Source organism: Egretta garzetta, unplaced genomic scaffold (assembly GCF_000687185.1).
Source record: "Egretta garzetta isolate BGI_Z169 unplaced genomic scaffold, ASM68718v1 scaffold117, whole genome shotgun sequence".
NCBI classification, from domain to species: domain Eukaryota; kingdom Metazoa; phylum Chordata; class Aves; order Pelecaniformes; family Ardeidae; genus Egretta; species Egretta garzetta.
The window spans coordinates 3,924,367-3,937,598 of record NW_009260479.1 but is presented as its reverse complement, the minus strand read 5'-3'; the positions used below and the strand labels follow the sequence as shown (position 1 = coordinate 3,937,598).

General features: G+C 43.2%; 1 protein-coding gene across 1 annotated transcript in view; it reads left to right on the top strand.

Moving 5' to 3' along the window:
- Positions 1 to 13,232, top strand: part of PRKAG2 (protein kinase AMP-activated non-catalytic subunit gamma 2) — a 233,677-nt gene that overhangs the window by 74,316 nt on the left and 146,129 nt on the right. Inside the window, exon 3 of the mRNA XM_035899623.1 lies at positions 7,609 to 7,888. Coding sequence (XP_035755516.1) covers positions 7,609 to 7,888 — 280 coding nt within the window. The remainder of the gene's footprint in view (positions 1 to 7,608; positions 7,889 to 13,232) is intronic.

Below are 13,232 nucleotides of genomic sequence, written 5' to 3'. Positions count from 1 at the left end.
GGTTTGTCAGTCTAACATTAGGCCTGAGCAAAACAATGAAATAATCTAATGTCGGATAGTTAATGATGCTATTAGAATAGACTTATTTGGATTGGAAATAATGGTAAACAGTTCTTTTTGATCAAATGTGGGGTTTTAAATGAATTATAAATTTGGTTGGAAAATATCATAGTGTCGGTGCCATGTATACAAAAAAGTAGCACAAGGCATTTTGATTTAAGAAACTGGAATGGTACTGTGAATAAACATGGAGCTTATTAAATGAATAAAAACCTGACTGATAAAATAAGTTGAGACTCATCAGTGGAAAATTTTGTTTCTAGGCAGACAAAACACTCTGTTGATATACTATAATATACTTTATCAGTGAGTGACTTGAAAGAAATACAGACTCATTACTGATACAATTCGGAATTCATACAAAAGTGGGGGAAGAGAGTGGTAAATTCTGAGCAGGAAACTCTCCAGTGCAGAATGACCTGAATCACCTAAAACACATTTTGCAAACAAACAGCCCATTTCAGTTTGGCCAAATGGTGATCAGTTACATTTAGGAGCAAATAATGCCGACTTTATTTTGGGGAAGTCTTTCACAAAGCTTTGATTAGATTTTGAGAATAACTGTAGGTAATCAGCTGTACATGGATTCTGGATGTGACATGGTGGTTATTGGATTAGTTTGGGTTTTGGATGTATGAAGAAAGGAATAGGGTAAAAAGTAGAGGTTTTGTTATGACTGCATTTGGCGCTGGCTCGCAGTTCTGCTATCGGTAATGCAGGATAGCATTGATGAGCTAGGATCAGAAAACATCCGAGGAGTGGCTCCAATATTGAAGGACTTTGAAAATAGCTTTGTCCTGCTTCTGGTCCCAGCATTTTTTTTGTTTTGTCCAGTGACTCATGGGAACTGCATGAACAACCCCTGGAACATGGAGGAGAAGCAAAAAATATGCCATTTCCCCTTCACTGGATAATAAATCTGCTTTTGATTTTTTTTTTCCCAGTCTTTTAATTATCCATTTCTTTATGAACAGTGAACTGGCCTCAGCAAGGAGGATGGGGACCGTGTCCTGGATGGTGCCACAGCCTTGGCATGGGGCACCTGCAATGGATGCTGTGAGCTTCAGGGCAAGGACACATGTGCCAACCGCTGCACTGCCATGTGCGTGGCTCCTTCCCATCTGCTGCTTTAAAATAAGTTAAGGGTTAGGAAGTGGACCAGGAGCCAGCCCTGCTTTCACTTTTCCTCAAGCCTGCTTCTGCCTTTGAGCAGCCCTCCTCCCTGCTGGAAACCTCACCCCAACCATCCGTACAGCAATGCAGGGCTCTCAGAGCCTGCCAGAGTAGCCAGCCGCATCCCGTTGTATTTTAATTTGGGGAAGTGTCATTGTCCTTTAGTTTTGGGAAGTGACATCTCTGATCCCGTAAAACATGTTGTCATCTCAATTGTTGCTGCTCATGCAGAACCAAGGGAACTCATGGTGGTGAATGTGACCACATGGTGCCTGTGAGAGTAAGTCCTTCATTACCTTTCAATCTAATGAAGTCAGCTCTTGTGTTTCTGTGAGCTCTTTTATTCCAGCAGAATGAGAGAATCATCCAATTAACTTTATCAAAAGGCTTTTTTATTAGGATTCAGTGGAAGGGCAGGAAACAAGTGCAGACATCTATCTAGTGTATCGTCTCTAATTGTGTTTACTGTCCCTGTCAAGGATGGTGGGAGGTGATTCCTTTTCTGTTACTCACCTTTCACAAAATGTTTTAAGTGAAGAGGCAAAATAAAGGTCAAATAACTCACTGTTGTAAAAGCAAACAGAACTCAAATGCTCCATAAGTGTCCTATCTGTTTGGAGTTGGAGAAAAAAGGAACGGAGCTCAGGAGCAGTTAATAACTTTCACTCAAATTCAGAAGCATTTGAAAGGCTGTTTAGCTTGAGCTCATTCGTATTCCAGATAGATTATTTTTTCTGTTCTGAAAAATGAATCTAAATTCACCAGAAACTGAACGAGAGCCAGAGATTTTTCAGGGAGGGCATCCTCTGGGGAAGTCTGTGTGCCCAAGAAAGGACCTGTTGCTGGAGCACCCTGGGAGGGGAGCACAGAAGATGACTGCAAAAAGGTGCCACGTCAGGGACATGGGCAGTGCCTGGGTTTCCCTGGCTCCGACACAGCCTCTGCCTGTTTGTGGTCAGGGTCATCTCAGCACAGCTTCTTCATTTTTCTGGCCACGTTGCTTTGGCAGGACGCTTCTCTTCTCTGCAGTTACGTGGTCCTTAGGTTGGAAGCAGAAATGGCTTCCTAGAGAGGACTTTTTTTTGTAAAATGGAGGGATCAGATTTTCAGTACAAAGCATGGGAAAGAAAATGACAACGTTGGGAAAATTTCTGCCTGTGAGTGAGAAGAGGCAGGACTGAGATGGATGGTGCGTGGACGACGAGAGACTAGTCTGTGGTGAAGTATAAATAGTTTGGTCTCTTAGCGCATTGCATTGGGGGTTATCATATGGTAGTGATTAAATGCAATGCATTTTAATCTTTCTTGTAAAATAAGACCAAGAATTGTGAGTCAGGTAAGAAACAGTTGAAGGGAAAGGTGGCAGGGTGGTATCGAAAGGAAGATGGATGGGTGGAGGGACAGAATCATAGAATCATAGAATTGTTTAGGTTGGAAAAGACCTTTAAGATCACAGAACTGGTGGGGTTTCCCCAAGCTCAGTCCTTGGGCTGATCTTTGCTAGTAAGGCTGAGATGAAAAATAGAAGCATACTAACCAAATCTGTTGGTGATGAGAGTGAGGGGGGTTTTGTCATAGGAAAGGACCTCATCCAAGAAGACCTGGATGACCTTCAGGATGTACAATTCTTAACAGCACAAGATACAAGGTTGTTCACTTGGGATATGTCAACAGTATCAGTAAATAAGAAGTCAGGGACCGTTCTCTTGGCTCAGAGATGAAAGGGTTGGGCACAGTCCTGTTGCACAGCTGAACTCTTGCACCTACTAGAGCAGGGTGGCCACAGGACTGTCCATGGCTTGTGCTCCCCAAAGCACAGATGGCACCTGGGGGGTGCTTATGGCACAGACTAAATCCCCATCAGATGGTGAATGAGCAGGGAAGACATAAGGACAACTGCTCGATGGTTTGAGCCTGTGTCCAGCTGTTTTGCTCACTGGTATGGGGTAGTCTGGGACTGGTAGTGGTTTATGTCGGGAGTTTGTCATGTAGGAGTTTGTTGGAAATAAAGGTGTGGGTCTGCTGGTCCATGACAGGATGGCTCTGAGCTATTAGTGTGCATAGCTAGGAGAAAGGAAGAGGGAAAGATTCCTGGAACCAGGTGACATGGCAGGGGCAGTTTTCAGGATGCTATTTCTTGTGTTGTCAGAGCTGCCCAGCTGGGGCAAATGCCAAGATATCACTTTACATTTCATTCAAAAAATTGCAAGTAAGTCTGCTTGATGCCAACCACTGTAAGACACATCTTGCTTTGTTGCTTTATTTTCAATGGCAGCCAGTTCTGGATGTATTTAAGGAGCCTGCCTAAGATCATTTGGTGTATACAACAGAGCAAAGTCTCTCCCTGGTCCCCAGCTGAGGATCTTTTTGTGCTCTGAAGCATGAAAACTGATAGTGTCTTACAGCATTTCAGGATATATTTGCTCAGTGCTAAGCAAGGTAACTGGTTTAGCCTTGAACAAGCGGAGCCAGCCGCTAGAAACAGGACGTCTGATGTAGCACGGGGCTCTGCTTGGTTGCTTAACCTCACCAGGGAGGACACTGCAGTAGGCTGAGGGCAGGGTTTGCACTGGCACTATTACTGAGCTACTAATTGAGCCCTATTCCCACTGCACCTTCTCTGCAGACATATAGTCAGGAGCTGACATTTCTTTCCAATGTAACCAGTTCTAAGGTTTAAGGAGTCCAAGGTTAGGCACGGAGCTCAAAGATCCCGTACATGCTCGGCACAAAGCCAACACAGGGAATGTTTTGTTGTTGGTTTGTTTTTTTTTTTTCCTTTTTTAATTAGGTAAACAGTCTTCATACTTAGAGGAATTTTTCAGTTTGTTTGATCAGACCTTATCTGTGCATTGATTTGTATTGTGCTTGTGTGTTTGGATTCCTTATTTCCAAAAGGCCAGTTATCCAGCCAGGGTGAAATGAGCCATATCACCATGTGCATTTATTAGGTGTGTTTCATATTGCTGCCCATTCTCACTTTACTGCTTTTCCTAGACTAACACAAACTGATGTACAAAGATTATTAATGTGAGAAACCAGGATGCACTACCTTTTTTTGCTGCTGCAGCTCAGCTGGGGGAATAGTTATCTTTCCAAAGCACATGTGGGAATTTTGTGCCCACCTACCTGTCATACCTTCAGGAAATTAGTCCAAAAAGCATGAAGAACAGGCTGTTGATCCATCTAACTGTGTAACCTGCCTCCAGCACCACTGCTGGGGTCATCACACCGAGCCTGCATAGGATGGTGGGGTTTATCCCACAGCAGAAATTCTTCTGCGCTCCCAGCTGGAGCATGAAAATTAACATTGCCTTGGGACTTTTATATACGCTGTGGTAACTGTTGTTGCTACTGATTTTACTCATAGAAATGCGTAATCATCTTCTAAAACTCGCAATCCATTAGCCTCAAATAATATTCTAAGAAAGTAATCCTTTTGTAATTCCCAAAGCAAAATCACAGGTATTTATCTGCTTTGATGGTGGGTGTAACCTGTGTATAATTAATGTGTGGAGCATCTGGGGAAGAATTCAATGTAGCAATTTCCTTTAATTTAGTAGCATGCCTATTTGTATTTAGCAGCATGCCCCTGGTGCTCCAACAATTAACTAATTCATCTGCCTGGCACGATGGAGAGAAAACAACTGGTTGTGATTGCAATAAATAAAAATATCCCACTGCTTTTGCTCAGAATTTGAGAACAGTTTGCTTTTGTGTCTGACTTGTGTGGACAAGGGAATACTGATGCTATTTGACAAATTGTTGCTTGACATTTTACATTTCTAGAATCGCTTTAGCACATGAGGATACCGTAGTCTTTTCAGAGTGTCTCCTATCAGTGTGTCATTATAACCAAACAAGCATGCAAAAAAGATAACATGAAATATTAAGGATAGCACCAGAATGACGTCCTTCACCTAGCTTTACAAATGTCATGGCTTATCACTTCAGGAAAAATGGTAATGAAATTACCATCCTGGAAACAGTCCTAAATTACAGTAGTAGTGACAGATTTGTATTATGATTAAAATGAAATGGAAAATATTCTTACTCCCCACTTGCAGGCAGTAGATTTGACAACAGACCTCTTTAAATTGCAATGCAAAGGGAGATGCCGTTGCACTACTTGGTTGTTTCATGGATTATGTAGTTGTGAAGAGAACAACATATAAGTAGTCTCAGGTGATTTACAGATAATATTTTAGTAAAGTTAATGAGCTTTTATGAAAAAGCTGCCACTTTGGGACTATTTACCCATGACAAAATGCTATTTGTTTATTAATTTACTGATAGTGTGGTTATTATTCTATGTCTCAGTCAAGAGATTGTGCCCTATTATTTTTGATAAATACTCACCTGGAGACAGTCTGTGTGCCAGAGGACTTAGAGTGGGAATAAAGGAGATAACAGTCCTCATAGCAGAATAGACATGTAAGATGAAATGAGTTTTCAAGATTGCACACAATCTGTGACAGAGCTGGTAGGCAAACCTGAGGCTCAGGCCACTGCATTAAGCTTGAGGCACTATTTTTTTCTTCTCTGATGGATACTGTCAGAGTGTTTGGCATCCAGTGCTTCAGTTAGAATTGATTTATCCTTTCCAAAAATTTCCCCTTGAGGGCAACTGCTCCTCAAATTCTTCTGCAAAAGGACAAGTATATTTTTGAGATATTTTTGTCCATGCTATCAAATATAAGTGTGCACATATAAAAAGTGGATTTGTGTCCTGCCAGATATCTCTGTGTTGTGCAAAGGAGCATGGTGCAGAATTCATCAGCTGCCCAGGGCTGTGCCATGGTGGCATGTCTCTGTGCCCCTCCTGGTGACCCACGCTATTTGTGTCCATCTCCCAGACCAAGTGCCACTTGCCTGTTAGGTTAGAAACCTTCCCAAAGCGGAGACCATGCTCTCTGCAGGCTCTTATGCAATTCCCAAGTGGAAAGAGGAGCTTGTCCAAAGTACATATGCAGGAAACAGAAAGGAGTACGAGAAGTGGAATCCTGTGTTACGGAGGGAGCAGCTATTTGGCCATCGTGCTGCTCGTACATATTTCCATAAGTGCTTTGGAGCTGTGGCTAAACATTATTTTGAAAAGGGAGTTGATTGCATGTGTGTTGTAAATTCAGCTGACCATTTTTAGCTGCATTCATATACACAAGCTTTTCACTGACCCAAAGGAGGGCATACGTACGTATGAGGCTTTCAAACGCCTGTACCTAACTAGACTGACACACATCGGGTGGCACCTTTGCAGGTAGAAGTTGCTGTCTGCCCCATATCTCCTGGTCTGTGATGCGTAATTAGGAAGGGAGGAGCAGGCATGCAGAGGTCTTGAAACTCAGCGGCACATCGTGCCCGTGGGCACATACACCGTGGCCTTTGCTTACAGGCTCCCTGGAGACCTGAAACCCACTGCTGCCTTTTGCCAGGAACAGAACCCTTCATTCATGAGAAATGCCCCCAGCTAAAAAAGCAGCCTTATACCCACAGAAGCACTTTGTGCATCCAGAAGGAAATAAACTCTACATATAGCCCAGGCACAGGCAAATCCCACAGAGGTTTTGAGTCAGCTTCTGTTAATTGTATGTGGGGAGAACTTAATCTTTGCTCCTTTTGTTTGTTTGTTTTTCTGGATTTTTATGCCCCCTCACTGGGCAAGCCTGCACAGTGCAGTGCTGTGTGTGCACAGATATTCATGCTAGCTGGAAAGCCAGCACGGGTCCCAAAAGAGATAGAGCTGTTAGAAAGGTCATACCCAAGCTCGGGGATGGGGTAATTAGCAGGAACGTCGTCACTCAAAAATGGTTCCTCTATTTTTGGGACTGGAGTTGCAATCCCACAGTTAAGGCTGTGGCTGGTGCCATGGAGACCTGTCAGGCATTTGGGAACTTGTGCACTGTGCTGTGTTGCATCATGCAATGGAGATTTAAGTACTGTAGAGGGGTGCTTAAATTTGGGAGGAAGACTTTGGGGTGCTGTGTTTCCTTAATGGCGATCATTCATTGCCTTAAATAAATGAATTGCCAGTCATCTTCCATTGTCCAGGGAAGGAAGAGGGATGTGTGGCAAATAAAAGTAGTAAAGAAAATCCTGCATTATATGTATGATAATAAAATGTATGCACACATGTTGAATTTTTTTGTGAAATTCAGGGTGTCTTTAAGAGCAAGGGGCAGTGTGGATCCCAGAGAGGTGGCACACACGCATCTGCATGTCAGTGCAGGCAGGCTCTGGGGAAGGTGAGGTCTGGCTAATCTGCCAGCTGAATAAACAGGAGTTGACTGTGTTGAGACAAGTTCAGATTCTGATGACCTGAGCCGAACTGAATTAATGGTGATTTTTCTTTTTTCTTCCTTTTTCTCTCCTCCTTAGGTGGAAGAAAGCTACTCTGCTGGCAGTCCTTCCAAAGGCCTTTTCTCAAAAGGGCTCCAGAACCGACCTTCCAGCCCCGTTTCTGCCCCTGTGAGATCCAAACATAGCCCCGGCTCACCCAAAACAGTGTTCCCCTTCCCCTACCAGGAGTCTCCCCCACGCTCCCCACGCCGAATGAGCTTCAGTGGGATCTTCAGGTCCTCCTCCAAAGAGTCCTCCCCCAATTCTAACCCGTCTACCTCTCCTGGGGGCATCAAGTTTTTCTCCAGATCAAGAAAAAGTAAGAAATTGCTCATGTTATTTCAGGAAGATACACGGTACCTCTGGGCTTGGCCCATTCTTTACCTGCGGTAGTGAAGTAAGTGCAGATGAGGCATGTGCTAATTGTTCATTATCACTTTCACTGACCATGTGTTTTGAGTTTCTGACATGCTGGCCATTAGGGTATGACCTCTGCAGAGCCACAGACACCTATGCAGGGCTGAGAAGGGAAATCACGCTTCAAAGCTTTGCTTAGGAATCCTGCATCCACATTAGTGGGAGTTTTCTGGGTGTTTTCACCAAGATTGGTTGGATATCAGTTCCAGGGCTTGAGAACAGCTGGAGGTGTTCGTGGGGTTTGTGGTGGACGTGGGCACCAAAAGGATGTCATCGCGGGAGCTAAGGGAGGCTCGCTTCTGTACATTCCATAGAGAATTTCAGCTGGTTTTTTAATTGATATTTCTTTGCCCTATTATAGAGGGGAAGAGCTCTTTACTGGACAGAAGTAAATTATATGTGTTTCCAATCAAATGACCGTTAAGGGAGCATTTGAGCTCCTCTGCCAGAATATGAAAGGCGTCGTAGACCTCCATGGTTCAGAGCACTTGCCTGCTTTATATTGGGCACAAAGTTTACCTCTTCAGCAGCCCATGGGCTAACACACCATTAGGACTCAGAAATGAGCAGGATTGAGAAAAGGCTTCGATTTTAATTCTTTCTTGCTGAATAAAGGCTCCCAGTGCTGGTCTACAAACCCAACCTGGTCTACCCAAGGGGTTAGTGGCTGTGGGAAGGGGACAGAATTACAGGGGAAAGAAAGGAATAATATCTCACCACTGGGGGTGCTGGATTGTCAGACCACAGCAAGTTTTCCTTCTGTGAACAGAAGAAATAACTCAGTGATAAACTGTTGTTCAATCTTCTGTGACAACATAGGTACAGAATTAGGGGTGCATATACCTACATTTGACTCTATGTTTCCTGCAATGTATTGATAGCTTTCCGTGACTTTTAAATATAGAGGAACCTTCTTGTTTTTCTTCATCAGAATTTCCTTTAAAAACATTGGTTTTAATCAGAACGGGTGGTTTCATAGTGACTTTTGTGCACAAGAGCACAGTTATACAAACCCATATAGGATTTTTCTTTATGTTTATCAGAAGTTCTGCTGCAACTTAATTGAAATGGCATCTTTTCCAGTCCTCTAAGGCGCCATCAGGAGACTGAAGGTAGGAGAGTCACTGTTTCTGAAGGACTCCAGGTAGACTCCAAGCATCATTTCTCTTGAAGGACATTTGTTCTCCTCTGCTTAAAGTTCAAATATGCTTTTTATGCTCCCCTCTTTTTCAAGCCTCACAATAATTAAAGTGCATTTAAGTTCTTTTTTCTAGTCCGCATAGGTTTAAATATTGCATAGGCAATGTGCTGCTGATTGAGTACACAGAGAAGGGCTCGCTGCTGCATGAATAACAGCAATACACACTGCATAGCAAAGCCATTGTGTGACTTTTTAATCAAGTTATCCAAGCAAACAGGACTGTTTAAGTCCTAGCTAGGTACAACAGAATATTAAATAAAGGAATCTTTTGGTAGTCAGCAAAATCCTTTTGATAAGGTCACATCACTGTCGCAGGAACGGGCTTGGAATGGGGCCATGCTATTTTTGAGCTAACAGAAGATACCCATGACCCTGCTGCTCCAGAGAGGGTTGCAGGAATTGCGCTGGGCTTGGGTGTTAGTGGTCTTTTGTTCTTAAGGTAGGAGGGGCAGCCTCTTGGAAAGGGCATGATGATTAAAATTGGTGTTTAAATTGAGAACTTTTCCCATTCTACAGCTTTTTGCAAAACAGCATTTCTTATCACGTACTTCACATTGTTTAGCTCTTTTACGGAGAGACTAATGCAGATACATACCCTTCACTACCACATTAAATAATAGTAAGTAGATTTTATTCAGAAAGTGCTAAACAGGGGTCAGTAATGAATTACACTCTTAGGGTTTACTGTATTTAATTACATTTTATTGAATTTTGTTTAACTAAACCTTTTCAGGACTTCAGGAAATGTATGTGTTAGGATTTCTGTTGTATTATGGTAGTTTTTCACGAGCAAAACTTTTGCAGTCTGCTACTTTGCAAATAAGAATAACCCTATGTACTACAAAACAAAACACTAAGATAATTGGTTTCATCCCACTCAAAACAAAGGCTCTGTGGCTTGAACAGCATTTCCTGAGTGGCGAGACTTCTCAGAGACCCCTCAGACCAGATATCTCAGACCTTTGCACAGATGCTGCTCTGAAGAGCTCTGAGAAGAGCTAAACCAGCACGTGTCTTCACATTTCTGAAGGTGCATAAATGCTTCACTACTCAAAGTTGTCACAGCCTATGTGATTAAAATCCCGTTTTCTCAAGCAGCTTGGGATAACTGTTAAAAGTGAATGGGTCTTAGGTTGCTTTATCAGTTCTGAAACTGAGAGTGCATTGAAATCAGATGGGCTTGCCATGCTTGCCTGCCTTTACAGCCCTGCTGGTGTGGGGTTTATAGTTTTAAAATGAAAATTAACTGTGTGCTGGGATGCACTAGGAGGATCATTGCCAACAGGTCAAGGGAAGTCATCCTTCCCCTCTGCTCAGCACTGGTGAGACACATCTGCAGCATTGGGTCCAGTTCTGGGCTCCCCAGTGCAAGGGAGACAGGGATGTACTGGTCCAGCGAAGGGCCACTACATTGGTCAGGGACTGGGGAACCTGGTGTAGGGGAAAGAAGGAGGAGAAGACCTTTTTGCTGTCTTCAGTTACCTAGCAGGGTTATGGAGAAGGCAGTGCCGGGCATCTCAGGCAGGAGGCAGTGAGGGAAACTCCAGGCAGGTGTAAGAAAGTTGTTCTTAATAGGGGTGATACAGCTTCGGAGCAGGGGTCCAGAGGGACTGTAAAATTGCTGCCCTCGCAGATTTTAATAAGTCACCTGGACAAGGCTCTGAGTTTGAAGTTGAAGCCCTGCTTTGAGCAGTGGATGGACCAGAGACCTCCAGAGGCCCTTCCCAGCCTCGTCTGTTCTGGGAAACCCCACACTGAAGCCTTCCCTTCAGGTTTATAGCAAATTGGCACTTAGTCCAGGCAATCTGCAATTAAAAAGAAAGCACCAGGTGAAAGTTCACAGGGGTTTGGGGCGGGCTTTTTGTCCCCCACTTTATCTAAAATGAGTCCATGCTACACTCCTTTCCCTATCATCATGGAGTAGTATGTGGGGGAAGTATATGCTGTCTTTGTTTTCAGTAACATACCCCATCTTCCCTCTGCTTCCTCCTCCCACGCGTTGTTCAAAACACAGACTAACCTGTTACTCCGCATACTCCTTGTTTTTCTTGGAAGCAACTTCTTCCTAGCTTGTTTTCATTTTAAAGGCTCTGTGTGGCATTCACAGCGCTTTCTTTCCCATGTAGTTGTTCTTTTTTAAGATTATTTTGTCTTCTGAATATATGCTGTTTAGGAAGGGCATTAATGGTTAGGGTAGGATGATATTAAAACAGAAAGTGATTTGCAGACGTGAGGCTTAAAATATTTTCCACTTAAGGCTGTGAGTTTAAAGCTTTTTCTCATCTTTAATATTGTATGACTTGTTTTGGCATTAGTCAAAAGCTCGTCATTGTGTCTTTTCCCTTTGGTTACCCCAGTTCAGCATCCGGTCATAACCTCACTGCTCTGATCTGACAAAAGATTTGCCTTGAAAGGGAAAATACCTTCCTACAGCGTATGCTTGGCTGCCAGCCACTTCAGGTATTTTGTAAGTACAGCTTCAAAACAGCAAACTGCTGGTGGGGGGTTCACATCCAGCATCCCACCTTTGAAAAGGCAACAAATCAACCTCAGGCCGCTTCTGGCAGAGACTCTATGGGGACTTTTTTTGGGTGAGGTGTGTGCTTGGCCACTGGTGCAGCCCCTTCGGTTCAGGAAATTCACCACAGAAAAGTCCAAGACAGCTCTTTGTGTGTTGCGTTTCTGTACAAGTGCTTTGAAATTTAATTCTCAGCTTTTAAATTTCTTTTTTGTCTGAGAATTTCTTTACAACAGCACTGTTAGACCGATAATTGAAAACTGAATATGGATTTGGGATTAATTAAGCTTGGCTTTGAGGTGGTGTAGATGACTTGCTAATGCTGCTCCCCCGCACTATGAAGCTTGGTAGATGCAGTCCCACCCAGTGCTGCCCACCCAACCCCTCCTGAAGCCAGGTGCCTTCTGCAAGCAGAGACTTGGCTCTATGAAATGTGGAGCTCAGTACCTGGGTTTTACCCATCAGCATGGGCACATGAGCAGCCATGGAACATTGAGCCATTACATTTTAATTATTTATAGATGATTGGATATGAAAAAGTGAGTGAGTTGGAGTGACCTGTAGCTAACAGGAAGCTTCTACAGAGCTGTTACTGATTTCCTAGATGTTTTTCAGGGACAACAGGAACAAAGGATGAGTGAAGAGGTGTGAGCTGAAGTTTCAGGTGCTGTGAAAAATTACTTCAAAACTGGTGTTGTGGAACTGCTTCCCAGTTTGTCTTAGGTTTGCTCAAATCTGCATGAACTGCTCTCATGAGAAACAACTTGGGACCTGGTGCTCTAAGACATTATTGAGTCTTGGCTGCGATGGCAGTGGATTTCTCTTGTGTACAAGTTTACATGAGCTGGTGTAATTCTAAGAGAAAGAAGAAATGGCACAAATTGACTCTCAGTAAAGCAGACTGAGGTGATCCAAAGTAAACGCAGGAGGACGACCTGGACTGGGGGAAAACACAAATCAGATTACACTTTTCCATGGTCTTGCATGAGCTCTCCCTTCAGAGACAGTACCTATACAAATAAATGAGGAGAGATTTATTTTACTGAGTGGAAATTAGGGAGCTACCCCTGCAGATAGGCTAAAATCAAGTACCCTGAATATTTTATTAAAAGTACATTGTTGTATGAAATTTAAGTCATTAAAATGTAGCTTTTTGCATGGGGCTGAATGCCCTGTTTGAAGGACAGCAGGGCATTTTCCAGTCCTGCTTCCCCTTCCAAAAACATCAGCTCAAGTAACAGCAATACTTATGACACACTGATGGTGCTGCCAGTTTTAGCAGCAAAGGAAATCGATTAAAAGGTTTCCATTGACCTAAGGCTTTGAGTTGTGGTGGATGGGATGAAAAGATAAATCTAACTCAGAATTAAAGGCTGTTTACACAACTTTGAATCGAAAATTAGGAAGCTGTCAAGCACCTTAAAGCTGGTGGTCAGATTGAATCGCAGAGAATTTGCACTATATTTGAGGAAGGAAATGTTTTTCCATGTAAAGTTTTAATTCTCTGCCTTCTCTTAGTAATTTTTC